The following is a 14,260-nucleotide window of genomic DNA, read 5'->3' on the forward strand; positions in this document are numbered from 1 at the left end:
CAAAGTAATGCATCTAAATTTTATTTCACAGAGAACGTCACAGGTTAACTGCACTGGAAATTAAAACATAGTTAGAAGCTGAACTTTGAGCTGGGGTGCTAATTGGTCAAACAGTAATTACCTGTGAAGGAAGAATTTAAGTGAGATAAGTGAGGTATTTTCAAGAGGTATCAGGAAATCTTAAATTGAAAAAGCTGTTAGTCATCCAGAACACTCAAAGAGAGATGATTGTAGCTATAAAAAAAGGTCATTGAAGTGGCTACAAAGAAAAGTTACTAAAATGGCAAGGGGAATTCATGAAAATTAATGGGTGGAGCTGGGGTAGAAGAACACTAGCAAGTGGAGATATATTGTTCATGAAAATACAGACTGGTAATGGGAACATTTCTGCTTTTTCAAAAAAAGAAGCAAGCAAATAACAGGAGAGTTTGGCCTGTGAGAAAAGAGTCATCTTTCCTTTCCACTCTGGATTTACAAGACTTTGCCTGGAATGGTGTGCCCGGTTCAGTACATCACACTTCAAGGAAGATGCAGAGCATCCAGAAGGGAGCAGAGGGAATGATCCAGTGTCTGCAATGCCTGACTTGGTGGGAAGGACAGAAGGAATTCTTGCTATTTGCTCTACACTAGAGAGAATCTTCCAAGTATGTAAAAGGGAACTTTGCATTTGTGTGATCTCTGTGTTTCCCTGTTACATGTCTGTGGTGGCTCTGAAGAATAATAATGGGCTGACTCCGTTTGGAGTGAGAATTAGCTTAGTTAGGTGTTGAGGCAAAAAAAATCCAGTGGCAAATGCAATAAGGACTTGGGAGGACTTTGGATTTCCAGCAATAAAGATATCAAAGACTTACCTGAGTACCTGCTCCAGACCTGCCCATATCCCTGCTGTGTATGGGGCAGTGGTTACACACTGCCTGCCCAACACATTCAGCTTCTCTCCACCCCACACTTTCTGCATGGGGGTCTAAGGAAGAAGAAGGACAAGAACTGCTGACTGCTAAGAATTTTTTTGAGTTTAAGAAATTCACATTGAGAAACCTAAAGCAGTACTCCTGACAAATCCAGTTTACTCGAAGGAAGATTTTTAAGGATGGGCAAAGATTGTACATGCCCTTCTGTCACACTTGCCAGTTTGAGCACCTGAAGTGCTGGATGTCTCCTCTTGCCTGGAGAGAAGGGAGTTGATGGATTGCATCCTTATTGCTTGAAGTAACAACCTGCCTGAAAGTAGAGGGAAGTTGGCTGTGTCAGAGAAATGCATTGGCCTTTTCTGCAGTGGCACTGCTCCGGGAATTGGTGACAGGGGCAACTCAGCATCAAGAACCGGGAAGGTTTTGCATAGCACTGCTGGGTCATTTGGAACTGAAGGTCTTGGGATGGGGAATGTGAGTCAGTGTCCTGCATCAGTGGATCTGATCTCTGCCACCAGATGCCCAGAGATATCCAGCTGGGAGGCAGAACACGGAATGAGGTACTGGCAGCTTCATCCAGGGCCCATCCAGTCTTATTGTCATGTTCAGTTCCTCAAGGGCCAAAGGAGCTGGCCCAGCCTTAGCTTCAGCTTTGGTGTTTGGTGGGGGGAGGAAGGTGGCATGGCTGAGACTCCAAGACTTTGAGGGCCTCTCAAGAGCCTCTCCTGAGGGTGCCACATGTTTTCTGGATGATGAAACACCTGGCCCTAACAGCAGTGGCTCTAGTCTGTGGTGACTGAGGTCAGACATGATGCTCACTAGAGAAGAAGAAAACTGTAGCCAGGGCTTGTTTCTATCCATGGAAACCAAGGTGACTCAAGGCTTGGGAGTTAAGCAACTTCTTCCAACTTTTGTTCTAGCACAAAATGCAGATTTCCTTAAGTAATGTTAATATTTGCCTTCAAACAAAATACGTTTTCTTTCCTGGGCAGTTGGGAGCTGTAGCTTGATGGTGCTTTTTACACTGAAACTTTGTGTTCAGTCTCAGAGACAGTCTGTGCTGTAGCTTCTGTTCTCTAAGTCAGATCTGAGCCTACTTTTGAGTGTCTTTGCATGTCCCTCTTGATGGGACAGGCAGAATGCTGTGGAAAGGGGTATTTGGTGCACATGACCCAGGGAGGGCAATATTCCTGTGCTGAGGATACAGTCCAATGCCAGGCTAAAGCATCAGAATTTTGTAAAATTACAGCCCATCAACCATACACAAGTGAATGAGTAGAACATGAGTGAGATGCTGTGAAGGTTAACAGTGCTCTCATTTAGGCTGTTTAGCTCTAGAGGAAAGACCAACAGATGCTGTTCTGCAGTGTCTTCTTGCAAACCTAAATGTTTGGACTACATTACATTCAACTTTACAGCTCTAAGTATATGTAAGTATATGAACTAATTTAAAAAAAAAAAGATGTTTCAGAAAAATTTTGCAATGTGACTTCTCTGTGAGATGATGGGGTCTGAAAACAACAGGAACACTGCGTGACTTGAGCTCTCCTTTAGGCAGAACCAACAGCAAGATTTTAGTGCAGTGTATGAAAAACAGGCACCAGAAAGTCGGTCAGTTCATGTCTAAAGTGCTGTTGCTGAAAGAGTAGCTCCTGCTAAAACAGCTTGAATGGATAAAGTTGATAAAACCAGGATTTAATATGTCAAAGGCTGTCCAGAATTAGTTGGCTTCTCTAAGCCGTAAGGGATATTATCATTGCTGTCAGTAAAGTGGGATTTTGGTGAAAAACCTTCTGAAATGCAGGGCATTTAGTCTGTGCTGCTTATGAGACTGAGCCCAGAGCAGCTCCCAACACATGTGAGGGGAGCTCAGTAATCAGGCAACTTGGCTGCCAGGGACCTGTGGAGTGGCTTGGGCTGCTCTGGCATCCAAGGCATCCCACAGGGACAGCAGTATCGGCTTTACTGAACTGGTGCCAAATCAGCCACAGACCATCATCTTTGATGTCAGGATCTGCAAAATCATTGAAACAAGGTTGGTTTTGACTACATCTGGCCCTCATGTGAACTTGGCTTTGATGTGCTCTTTCTTTAAAGGGCTGCTGAACTGGATTTTTGTTTGGATGTCAGAACTGTCCTTTTCATTTCCTTGCTGTTGCCTGTTGGTCCACCAGGACCATGGTACTGTGAAACAGCCACTGCTATCCTGGGCTGCTGGCACCAATCTCTTCTGACAACTTCACCGGTATTTCTAACTTTGTCTCTTCGTATTTCTCTACATCTTGGCAGAAGACAGGTCCCAGAGTTTAGGCACTCCCTCTCCAATACAAGAAACACACATGGAAAGGCAGGACTTATCACTTTTACTGGTTTCTATCGTATTGTTCCAACAGGAGCAGGGCAATTTACTGATACTCGTCTAACATAAAAACTTTTTGGCTTTGGCTTATATCCAAGAATAAAGCAGCAGTCCCTGCATCCAGCAGAAGGGACACCCAGGATTCCCTGGTGGCCTTGTGCTGGCAGCAGGGTCGTACAGGGCTTTTCTTCCCCTTCCTCTCCATGTCTGGCAGTGCCAAGTATAACTCCAGGGCCCGGCCTACAGGTGCTCCGTGGTCTCCCTGCTCAGCACTGGCCAACAGTCAGTGCTCAACAGAGCCAGAATACTGACAGAATATAGACCCAGGTCTAGAGCTCATCTACACCGTGCACAGGTTAATCAGTAGAAATGGTTAAGTCTTCCAAACCTCTTCACCTCAGAGCATAAACCAGTCATCAAGTACCCCCAGAACAGAGGGAATTTTTTCTAGCCCTGATGGCCAAGGCACCATTAAGAAGGTTGGGGTGGGGAGGGGAGTAGTACATTCCCCCTTCACCATGCCAAACAGTGTTTCACATTCCCCTCCTGCTACTGCTGAGCTTGCCCATTTACCAGTCTTCTTTCAGGACTCTGGTTTTCCCCATTGGAAAATGAAAATATTCAGTACTCAGAACTTGAGCAGATGGAACAACATACAAATAGCACAGGCCTATGGCAACACCATCTTCCTGCTCCTTGTCCCAGAAGCTGCTCTCAGCCTGAGGCTCCCCCTCATTAGCAAGGGGCTAAAAATTGTGAGGAAGCCATAATGCATCTCTTGTCTGCCAAAACCTGGACTGCAACCAGCCTCACGTTTTATTTTCAAATGACAGTATGGGAAGGGTCAAATTCTCTTTGCTGCCAGGGAAATAAAAGACCAGGTGTCCCTTCTGTGGACAGTAAGCAAAATTCATGGAAAAAACCACTGAGCTGCTTTTATAGAAAGTACAGTGCAAAGGTTACAGCAACAACCTTGGCCTCCATCACCTGAGCCCCAGCACAGTGCAGATAAAGAACCCATCCCATCCCCACAGAGCTCTCACTGAGTCACTTCAAAACAAACTGGGCCCATTGGACAAGAGCCACTGCAATTCCAGTCATTTCTCTTTGAAGGGTGGAAGCAAAAAACTGACATCAGACCCAGGGCTGCAACTGGGCATTTCTGTTCTGTAAGCAGAACCATCCCTGGACAGTTTTGCAGCTGCATCAGTGTCTCTTGAAAGCAAAAATTTACATGAGCAACATTTTTAAAAACTTGTTGTAATAAAATTTAGTGGCCACGTGCAATTGAAATCCTTCCTTTCTTGTGATGTTAATAGAAACACTCTGTTCTTCTACAAGATTCACATTCACGCAAACCACATGCAATGATAAACATTATTAAAGTTTATTAACAAAAGCTTTGTACGTATCTTTTCATACACTTGGAATTTTACATCTAGTCAAAATAACAGCACATTTCCATCTTACCTTTTGTACAAATTGTTACAGAATATCCACCAGTGGGGCGAGTAAGTAAAATAAACCACTGGTTTACTTTTGTAAAGTATCTACAAAAGTGATTTGTGACATTTTTAAAAAATTCCCCAGAACATATAAAAATAAATTATTTTTACTTTTTCAATTAAATCTACTAATTAGAAATATTACAAATCAAAATATCAATGTTTTCTTATGAATTCTTCACAATACAAAACAGATTCACAAAACTTTATTTACAGAAATGAGGTAAGAACTGTGCAATGTTTAACTAAGAAACATATTGCAGAATTAACATGTTCTTCCAAATAAGTACACAGTGGAGGTCTAATTACAGCTGGGTCTTTTCCTCTAATAATTCCCACCTTTATATTGATTAGTGGTCATTACCCCCATTTGAACTGTCCTTCACTGCATAGACTCACGCCATGAAATCAGCAACTGCCAGAAGTGTTGTAATGCAAGTTCACCCGTTTCAACCACTGGTAAATTTTAGTGGGAAATATTAACTCACTTTTTTGGTAATTTATTAGTGAAAGCGACCCAGGTAACAATCTGCCTGAGCTCTCTACAGTGGTATAAACACCTCTAGGAAAGGCAGAACACGGCTGCTGGTGCAAGACAGAGTATTCCCGCTGCTAACAAGGACACATCTAGTGCATGATCAGCTGTTTGCAGCCATTTCAACAAAGTGGAGGTAGCAACAGGCACTTGGTTTAGGCCAAACACTACACGAACTTCTTCCCGTGTGGCCTTCTCATCTGGTAAGAAAACTTTGTCACTGGAACCAAACTGGTTCCTTTAAAAACCTCAGAACTCTAAAACCTACACCAAAATTATTAAACTTTGGATTCCATACTGTAACATACTCAAGAAAAACTCCCACTATATAACAATAGGAATTTAAAGGAGTAAAAAGTTCAAAGTCAATTCCCTTATGAGTCAGGTTTCAAAACAGGTGTGTAAAAAAGAAAGGACAAATAGCAAGTCCCGGCTGCCATTAGAAGCTCAGTCTAAAAGGATCTATTGCAACCGCAGCAGCAGATCAGATGGGCTGGGGCTGTTAAATTACTGCTCTGAAACCAAAGCAATGCGTGACTGCAGACAGTTTGTAGCCTTTAAATTCGTAAGATTAGGACTGAAGAGTCAAGTATATGTTCTTCTGTGGTTGAATTCGTACTTAGTACCATCAATATTGACAAAATAATTATGATTGGCAGAGTTTTATCTACTTCACAGTCTGAAACATTAAAAAGTTACATCCATTTTAGTGCAACAAGAAAGCAAGTGAAAGCCTACCAAAAATATCCGTACAAAAATTATTAACCTCTTGCTGTGCAGTAAGAGTTCCTTGTTGCATTTTTTCAGTCTACAGAAAGGACAGGCGTGGTTTGCAGCCGGATGAAGTGCTATAACAGCAGGACGTGCAGGTCTCAAGTGTCATTCAAATGTCAACTCTTCTCTGACGCAACTGGTCCAGTTTTATCATTGAGCCTCTGTGTAAGAGAAAATACTTCTACAAATCAGATTATAACATACAGAGCTGAATAAAATTAAATTCATAAAAGTGACAAAACAGATGAGGTTCATTCACTACAGCCATATACACAGTAACTTTTGCATTTGTAAAGAATAAACATGTACTACAGAATAACAAATAGGAAAGGAAAGAATAATTAAAGGAGTAGTCCTGCACTGAAGCAAAGAATGCTAAGGTCACCACAGCCAGCATTAGAAAACATCAATTTTGCTTCTACTTTCATTCTCACGAGACTGGCTGTTCTGGCCGTGGGTCTCTGCAGAACCACAAGATGGTCCAGGCAAATACCAGGTGACCTCTACTGCATTTTGCCCACCTAGAGGCCTGAAATCTACACTTCCCCATCAGAACAGAAATACAATTTCTGTCTTGCCCTGTCACAGTTACCTTTCTTCCATATATTACTGCAAAGACATTTCCTGCAGGTATTGAACAGGACCAAGCAAAAACCTCATCTCACTCACTGAGCATTCAGAAATACCTGAAAACCAGTTCCAACTGCAAATGAGATTAAAACATTCAAACTTTGGCAAATAGAGAATTTGTTAAAAAACAGTTCAACAATCCAATGCAACCTGCCTCAACTCTAACCTTAAAAAAATATATAAGCTATTTCAAAAGAAATTTGTTTCTAAGGTTTTTGTTTGAATTGTTGGAATTATGTACAGCTCACTGCTACAGAAACATAAACTACAACTGTAATAGCATATTTGTAAAAATATGCCACATTGTACAGACCCAGTAATGGCCATGTCAAAAAGATTCAAAATAAAGTCACATGGAATAGTTTGTTTGGATGCAAACCAAATAGAGGGTCTCAATTCCATTCACTGCTAAGTTTTGGAAAATGAGGGGAGATAAATTTTAAACATGCCAGAGCAAACTGTGAACACTTCTAAATGAAGGCCAGGCGTGGAGCCACCCCTGTGACAGAGCACTCTTGCTCTGGCAGTGACTGGGAGAAGGGACCCGACCACGGCGCTGCCGTTCGCGGTTCAGCTGCAGCACCACAACCAAACCAAACCAAACGTGACAGGGACACTGCTCAAAGCCCAATAAAATAAATGCTCACATAGCTGAGTGGAAGGGAGCTGTTTATAGGAAAAATTGTCTTGAAAATTTAACATTTATGTTTTGTGTCTCACCTACTACTTGGGAAGTACCAAAGAAGCCCAGACTGAGTCCTCCACTGCAGTGCTCCTGAAGTAGCTGGAGGCTTTGGGAGTGGGGAGCAGAGAGGGGACTGGTATGTAGCCCAAACTCTCCCTATATGCTTTTGCATACAAGCTCCCTTTTTAACTCTACCACTGCCACTTGATGTCTTCTCCAAGGAATACTGGAACTTTATGTCTTCCTGCTCTATTCATCTATACATCCTTTGTTTTTCCAAGTTCCCTTCATCCTCTCTTATCTTAATTGTATGATCCTTAGAGAATGAATTCTATTTTCTGACTTCTTGAAGAAAGAATTCCCATCCTGGGGATGGAGATTATGGGCAAATACTCAAGATAATGGAATATCTTCGCCAGAAAAGAATGTGTCTTGTTTCTTCTTCTGTCTAGGAAAGGCTTTATTACTCTATCAAGGAAAAGAGCCGCTCAGCTTCCCAGTGTACAGCCTCATTTTCCCAGGCCAGAGCCAAGATGCACACGGCCCATTCTCCTAACACACATTCCACCTTCCCAGCTAAGGGCTCCTCAACTCTCAAGTCATCACCTAATCTCTGCAGCTCCACAGTGCCTGAGGCCTGGCCAGTAAGGGGATAAACTTAGCAAACTCGCCAAGTAAGGGGATAAAAGGAATGATCCACAAAACAGTGGACAAACTGGGGAAGAAGTGGGGTGAGGAGGACTAGGGCTGCAGTTGTAACTACAAGGGGAAGGCGAGGGTCAGTGGATTGGTGTCTTGATCCAGGGAAGCAAGAGTGTGCAGCAGACAGGTTCGGAGTGACTACAAGTTCACAGAGTTCTGAGCCTCATTAAGTGCAGCCCATGGCTCAAGAAAAAATAAATGAAGAAAAAAATCCACCATCCCTGGTTTGTGAAAACAGGCACATAACCTGCTTCTTTTGGTTACCTCCTGGAGGTACTGCATTGAAAGTGAGGTGAGAAGGATACTTACTGTCACCTTCTGAGCTGCGTTATCTCCATGAATTGTAAGGAATGGGTTGGTAGCAGCTGCATTAAGTGGTGAGGCCTGTGTGCCTGAGAGTAAGTTGTTTATGGGTATCTGTGCTCCTCCAGTAATCTGCAATTGCTGTACTTCAGATTGATGGTGTTGGTGATGGTGATGGTGATGTTGCTGCTGTACTAATTGATACAAAAGGGCCTGATGTTCCTTGAGTAATATGAGGAGAGGGAGGAGGAAGGAAAAAAAAAATCAATAATTAATTACTGAAAAATAGCTCCTCCCTGGGTTTCTGCTTATCCAGATCTTCAGTCAGGGCAACCCTTAACCTAATCCCAGCTAATTTAGGTTACACTAATGAAGTTCCATGAGACTGGGGGAAAGGGAAGAATCCTCTAAGATTTCCTGAAATCAGTAGCTCAGCAGAAGCTCAGCTAAGCCTGCTGGCTTCATCAGGCCTGTCAGAACAAACATACCATGTGCTAAAACTACACAATTAACAATACAAATAGTCAAACCAGTTACCTACTGGCCTATATGAATACTGCAAACAGAGCAAAGACAGCTCACGAAATGATATCCAAAAATCTTTTGCTAGTGTTCTAGTGGAATCAGAGAATAGTTCCCAGGATATTGTTAAGAATCCATACATGTTCCCAAACTCTGCTACCCACAGCTGATGCTGAGACAAGCCTCCATGTCCACATAGGACAAAATGAAACTGAAGGCACTAGCAAATGATTCTTCTAGCCATACACACAGCCCAATAACATCCTGTCATTTAACATGACTATCATCAAAAAGGTTGAAGCAACTGAAAAACTAAAATATTATCAAAGCCTTTAATATCAAGTTAAACACATTTCTAGTATGTCTGTTAGGCTGAGGAGTTTTTCCATGCCTTAGAATACAACAGAGCAATAAATCATGATTAACTGGAAAACTTACTGATGTGAGTTGCTGGGTACTTAGTAATTGCTGAAATTGCTGGTGCTGTTGATGGAGTAAAAGTTGTCTCTGTTGGTCAGAAAGCAATCCTAGTCCCGAGGCACTGTAGGGTTTGACAGGGTAATACTGTAGTTTATATGAAAGTATGGGAACTTTTTACTTCAACTTTCCATTAAAGCAAAGATGTACACAAACAGAGAGTCCCTATTTAGCATTTTGATTGCATATTGTAAACATTAAATTGTCTGTCTGTCCAGTTGCATTTTGACACATGCCTACACCTTATCACCCCCAAGTCTCATTTATGCTGAGCAACAGCAACATCTTGCCTGTAACATACGTCTACTCCATGCACATTATTTGAAACTCAGAAAATAATTACCAGCTCTACATTTTTTCCAAATACTTTATGAAGAAAGTCCAGATTTTATATTACAAGACAGCTCTTGCCAATCTTTAACACTTAGTTACCAAGCATTTACTTTGCCTTGGTTTCCTTCTAATTCCCATCCTTTGTGACATTCAAATCACTCACTCTTCCCAACCTTGTCTGTAATTAAGCAAACACCCTCAGTCTGCGGATGCTGCCTCTGCATTTGCCAACCACTCCCAGTCTCTATTTTCATGCCTGCATATAATTTGCTGCAGATACTTAGGAATCCAGCTGACAACTAGTCTGGAAATAAAGGGTTTCTTCAGCTATGCCAGCTGACTGCAAGACCAACAGCATGAACAAGGGTGTGTCGGGAACACAGGACCAGAAAGACAGCTGGATTTGCTCTTTCAGTACCAGCGTTAGCTTCTACTAGTTTAAAACACCCATTAAAATATTAAGGTGTAGTTTCATGGTAGGTTTATCTTGCTATTGAAACATTAAGTATGTCCCTTTCAGCTGTACACTTCTGTCCTCTCCCCTCATAGTGGCTCTTGCACAATGAGCTGCACCTCAAGGGAACTGAGGTGAAACTTAAGCCAATAAAAAACACACTAAAATATTATCTATTAATGTAGATGAAGTCACTGTGTGATGCACAAGTGCTTGTACCAGCAAGAAGGTGTGCAGTAGGATGATCAAGAGGATGACAGGACTGCTTGCTGTGATTGGTAATAAGGAATTATTAACTTAAATCAGCCACAAATCCACAGCACTAGGCTACAATCATTTAGCTCCCCAGCACATAATATTTATCTTGCATTTTTACAGTAGCCAGCAGACTGTAGCCCAACTCCAGTGTAATTTGACTTTGTATTAACCAGCCAATATGAAAATGCCCAAAGCATCACCATTCCCTCCTGCTGGGACAAGGCAAACCACATATGAACTTTGTTTCATACTTCATTGGATGGCCTCAGCCTGGGAAACACCTAGTGGGCTGCACTTTATTTCCTGTAGGGAATGGGAAACCTCTTCCAATGAGAAGGCTATGGAGCAGGATGGGATGCACCCAAGGGTAGTGAGGAAGCTGGTGGAAGTGCTCACAGAGACACTTTCAACCATTTACCAGCAGCCCTGGTTGACATGGGGGGGTTCCCAGTTGACTGGAGGCTGGAAAATGTGATGCTCATCTACAAGAAGGGCTGGAAGGAAGACCTGGGAACCACAGGCCTGTCAGCCTGACCTCGGTGCCAGGGAAGGTCATGGAGCAGATCCCCTTAAGTGCCACCACACAGCACGTGCAGGACAACCAGGGGATCAGGCCCAGCCAGCTTGGGCTTGTGAACGGCAGGTCCTGCTTGACCAACCTGATCTCCTTCTGTGACAGAGTGACCTGCTTGATGTATAAAGGATGGGCTGTGGATGTGTCTACCTGGGCTTAGGTAAAGCCTTTGACACTATTTCCCACAGTATTCTGACTAAAATTATCACTGTTTCCTTCTTCTCTTTTTACCTCACTTTTTCTGTATTTTTCTATAAAGGAATGAATCTTCTCAGCTGTTTTTTTTTCATTCTTTTATCCCATTTTTTTTCTCAGACCATGTTTTACCTTTGCACTGCTTTTTTCTGTTGTTCTCCTTTCTCTTTAATCGCTCTGCCTGCCTCTCTTGCTCTGCATTGGCACTTGAAAGAAAATACCCTCAGTCAGCAGCTGAGATCAGTGTTTGGAAACTAAACCGAACCGCAGAAGACAAAATGGTGCAGCTCCCAAGCTTCCCAGAAGAGACAGTTCACTGGATTTCACCGTAAGAGCTTTCTCTAAACCAGATCAACTTGGAATGTAAATTTAATCCTTTTTAGATTCTCATTAAAAGGCACATAATCAGTCTGAAACTCTCCATCCTAGTCTTCTCTGATTGCGAGAATGTAAAGAAACAATCCTATCTCTTTCCTCAAATCACTTAATCTCCCAGTTGCTAGCAATCTGCATTAAGCCATCTTTTTCCCAGAAAAGGATCAAGTATTTTTCTCTGGTGAATGAATGTGGGCTCTTTTACCTACAACTTGAAACTCTCTCCAGCAGCAGTGTGCAAATCAGTGTTTTCTCACTTCCTGGTGTCCCACAGTTAAGAGCTCACACGAGTAAGGACAACATGCATAAAGTGTTTGTGCATTGCTAAACACTCTGGCTATTTTTCTACATGAAACTGTTGGAACAGATTCTGAAGCTTGTGAAGTTACTGTAAGAAGCAACTTACAGGAACATCTGGCAAGTCTTTTAATTACAGACCTATACCCAAAAGTTAGAGAGTAAGGCTGAGCTGTCATGCGGCTTTCCAACATCTTGCCCATACTGATTTAAACCCCCTCCAAACTTGACCACTACCACACCATCTAACGAGGCTCAGAGAGCTCACAAGGCCATGGCACCAAACCTTCATGCCTGCCTGTGCCTATTTAACCTTCCCACCAGGGCAGTTCAAAGAGCAGTGATATCGTGGGGAATTTAACATTAAAGAAATAGTCAACTAGTTGCCACTAAAGCAGCATCAAACTCAAGAGTGACAGGTGTCCCACAGAGTTCCAGAACCAAAGATTTCAACCGGTGAAAAATTTTTTTGGTATTTTTTTCCCTTCCTTGAAAGTCATCCCAGAGCCTCTTCGCAACTTCGTTCCTTAGTAACAGAAAAGTTTTTTCATATTTTTCACTGAAGCATTTGTAATGGAAGAAACAGGAATGAGGAATGTACATGTCATTACCAAAATTATTTTAGCATTAGTTACCATTAGTGCTTGCTCAGCCTGAACTTTTTTCTTCTAAATATAAAACCGGAAAAACTCAGAGAAAATGGGGCTAATTGTGAAACACCTCAAAAGGAAGGGGGCCTGGGAAATAATCTGAGTGAGCTCAAATAAAGCAGAGAATTATGTAAAAAGCGCACTTTTAAATTTAATATAAACGCTAATTTTAAATTAGTATTATTGAGGGCGTGGTGCAGAAAGAGATCATGCAAGAACAGAAACAGAGAAGTGGAAGTGCTGGCAGAGTTGTACATCATAAGCTTGTAGCAGAAAATAAGAAATCATTGGGAGTATTCCAGACTCTACTAAAAGTCAGAATGAGAGCTTATGAAGGGGATACTAGTTGCAGTATTTTGCATGAATTGGAGCATTCTACTACTAGGCTACACATTGAAGACTTAAATTGGTTGAGATGGATATTAAAAAAGAAACAAGAGAACTTCTGCAATATAAAAAATTGGAAGTAAATCATCTGTGTATGAAATCGTTTGAGAAAACAGTGGCATGACTGGTATTTAGCATAACCAATATATTCTAGCAGTAGTGAAAGTGGAAAGCATTATGCAACTGGTTAATATTATTGATTTTGTCTAGTATTTCTCGCTCCTCACACTTTTGGGGAGAGTAATGCAGAAATTCTGTTTTTCACAAACCTCTGATACTCAAGAAAGAAGACAGCTGTTCATTAACAAAATGTCTTTTGTTTAACCTATGGAACCTCATGTTCATATATGATATAAACTATGAAAAATACAGGCTCCTCAGTAAAAATATAACACATCCAAACAACGGGATACACTTGAAAGTATCAGATTTTATGAGCCTACTGAAGCAATACCACACAATTATATGGTACACGAATATTCAGGAGCTGCCAAGCCAACAGCAAGGAAAGAAACTGAAAAAATAAGCTGAAAAACTAGGGATCTTTTGCATCATTTCAATCACATATGCCTTTTTTTGGTGGCTAATCCATCATAATCTCCAAAAATAAACTACTTAACGACAAGTTATCCACTCCCCATTTGCAGGCATTTCTTTCTACGTAGAACCTGTATTTCTCCTTCCTAAGCAAAGGGGTGGGGGGAAGGGCAGTAGGCAGAATGAGTTGGCCCAGGCTCTGCTCTATCCCAAAATACTTCCAGACCAAGAAGTCCATTCCCCCTCCTGGAAAGCAGCTGTCTCCTTTTGTTACCCATTTGCCTCGCAGCTCAAGCAGCAGCAGTTCATGCTACTGAGGGTACCTGATTTTGGTGAGGGGCTGTTATGAATACTCGCACAGGAATCTTTTTATGCATTTAGAAATCCTTCACACCACTTGAAAAACTAATTTTGTTGGTTTTGGAGTCAGTGCAGGCAACTGAAAACACCATGCAACTGTATTACAACTCTGGTTAGTTATGCCTATTACATCTTGAATTACATGACCACATACTCTTCTTCTCCTTCTCCCCCTCCCCCGTTCTTACTGCAATAAATGGTAGTTTTTCCAGTGCTCCTTTAATCCTGGAAGAACAATTGTCAGGATAAAGAATATTGTTTTCTGAACTAAAAAAATGAGCTGAAGAACATTTACATAATTACATTTGTTTGGGAATGTGACTTGATTAAAAAAATGGGAATAAACGGACACAAAATTCCCAAAAGCTAAAGAGAAAACTGTTTGTGCTTCCATTAAATCCTCACTTTCATTCGCAGATCAGGAGCGAACAATTACA

At 41.7% G+C, this 14,260-nt stretch overlaps 2 protein-coding genes across 5 annotated transcripts in view; one reads left to right on the forward strand and one right to left on the reverse strand.

Annotated features, from left to right (window-relative positions):
* Nucleotides 1-4,642, forward strand: part of DNAJC1 (DnaJ heat shock protein family (Hsp40) member C1) — a 113,993-nt gene extending 109,351 nt beyond the window's left edge. The window contains exon 15 of the transcript XR_005566191.1: nucleotides 406-4,642. The gene's annotated coding sequence lies outside the window, so the exon portion shown is untranslated. The remainder of the gene's footprint in view (nucleotides 1-405) is intronic.
* Nucleotides 4,634-14,260, reverse strand: part of MLLT10 (MLLT10 histone lysine methyltransferase DOT1L cofactor) — a 122,732-nt gene continuing 113,105 nt past the window's right edge. For 2 of the 4 annotated variants that reach the window (XM_039388507.1, XM_039388508.1), the window contains 3 exons: nucleotides 9,365-9,467; nucleotides 8,411-8,626; nucleotides 4,634-6,262 (listed from right to left, as the gene is read on the reverse strand). In XM_039388507.1, the coding sequence (XP_039244441.1) occupies nucleotides 6,194-6,262; nucleotides 8,411-8,626; nucleotides 9,365-9,467 (388 nt within the window). In that variant the 3' untranslated portion in view covers nucleotides 4,634-6,193. The other 2 variants (XM_027744710.2, XM_027744715.2) reach the window with 2 other exon arrangements.

Source organism: Pipra filicauda, unplaced genomic scaffold (assembly GCF_003945595.2).
Source record: "Pipra filicauda isolate LSUMZ 115617 unplaced genomic scaffold, ASM394559v2 scaffold65_size3143899_pilon, whole genome shotgun sequence".
NCBI lineage: Eukaryota > Metazoa > Chordata > Aves > Passeriformes > Pipridae > Pipra > Pipra filicauda.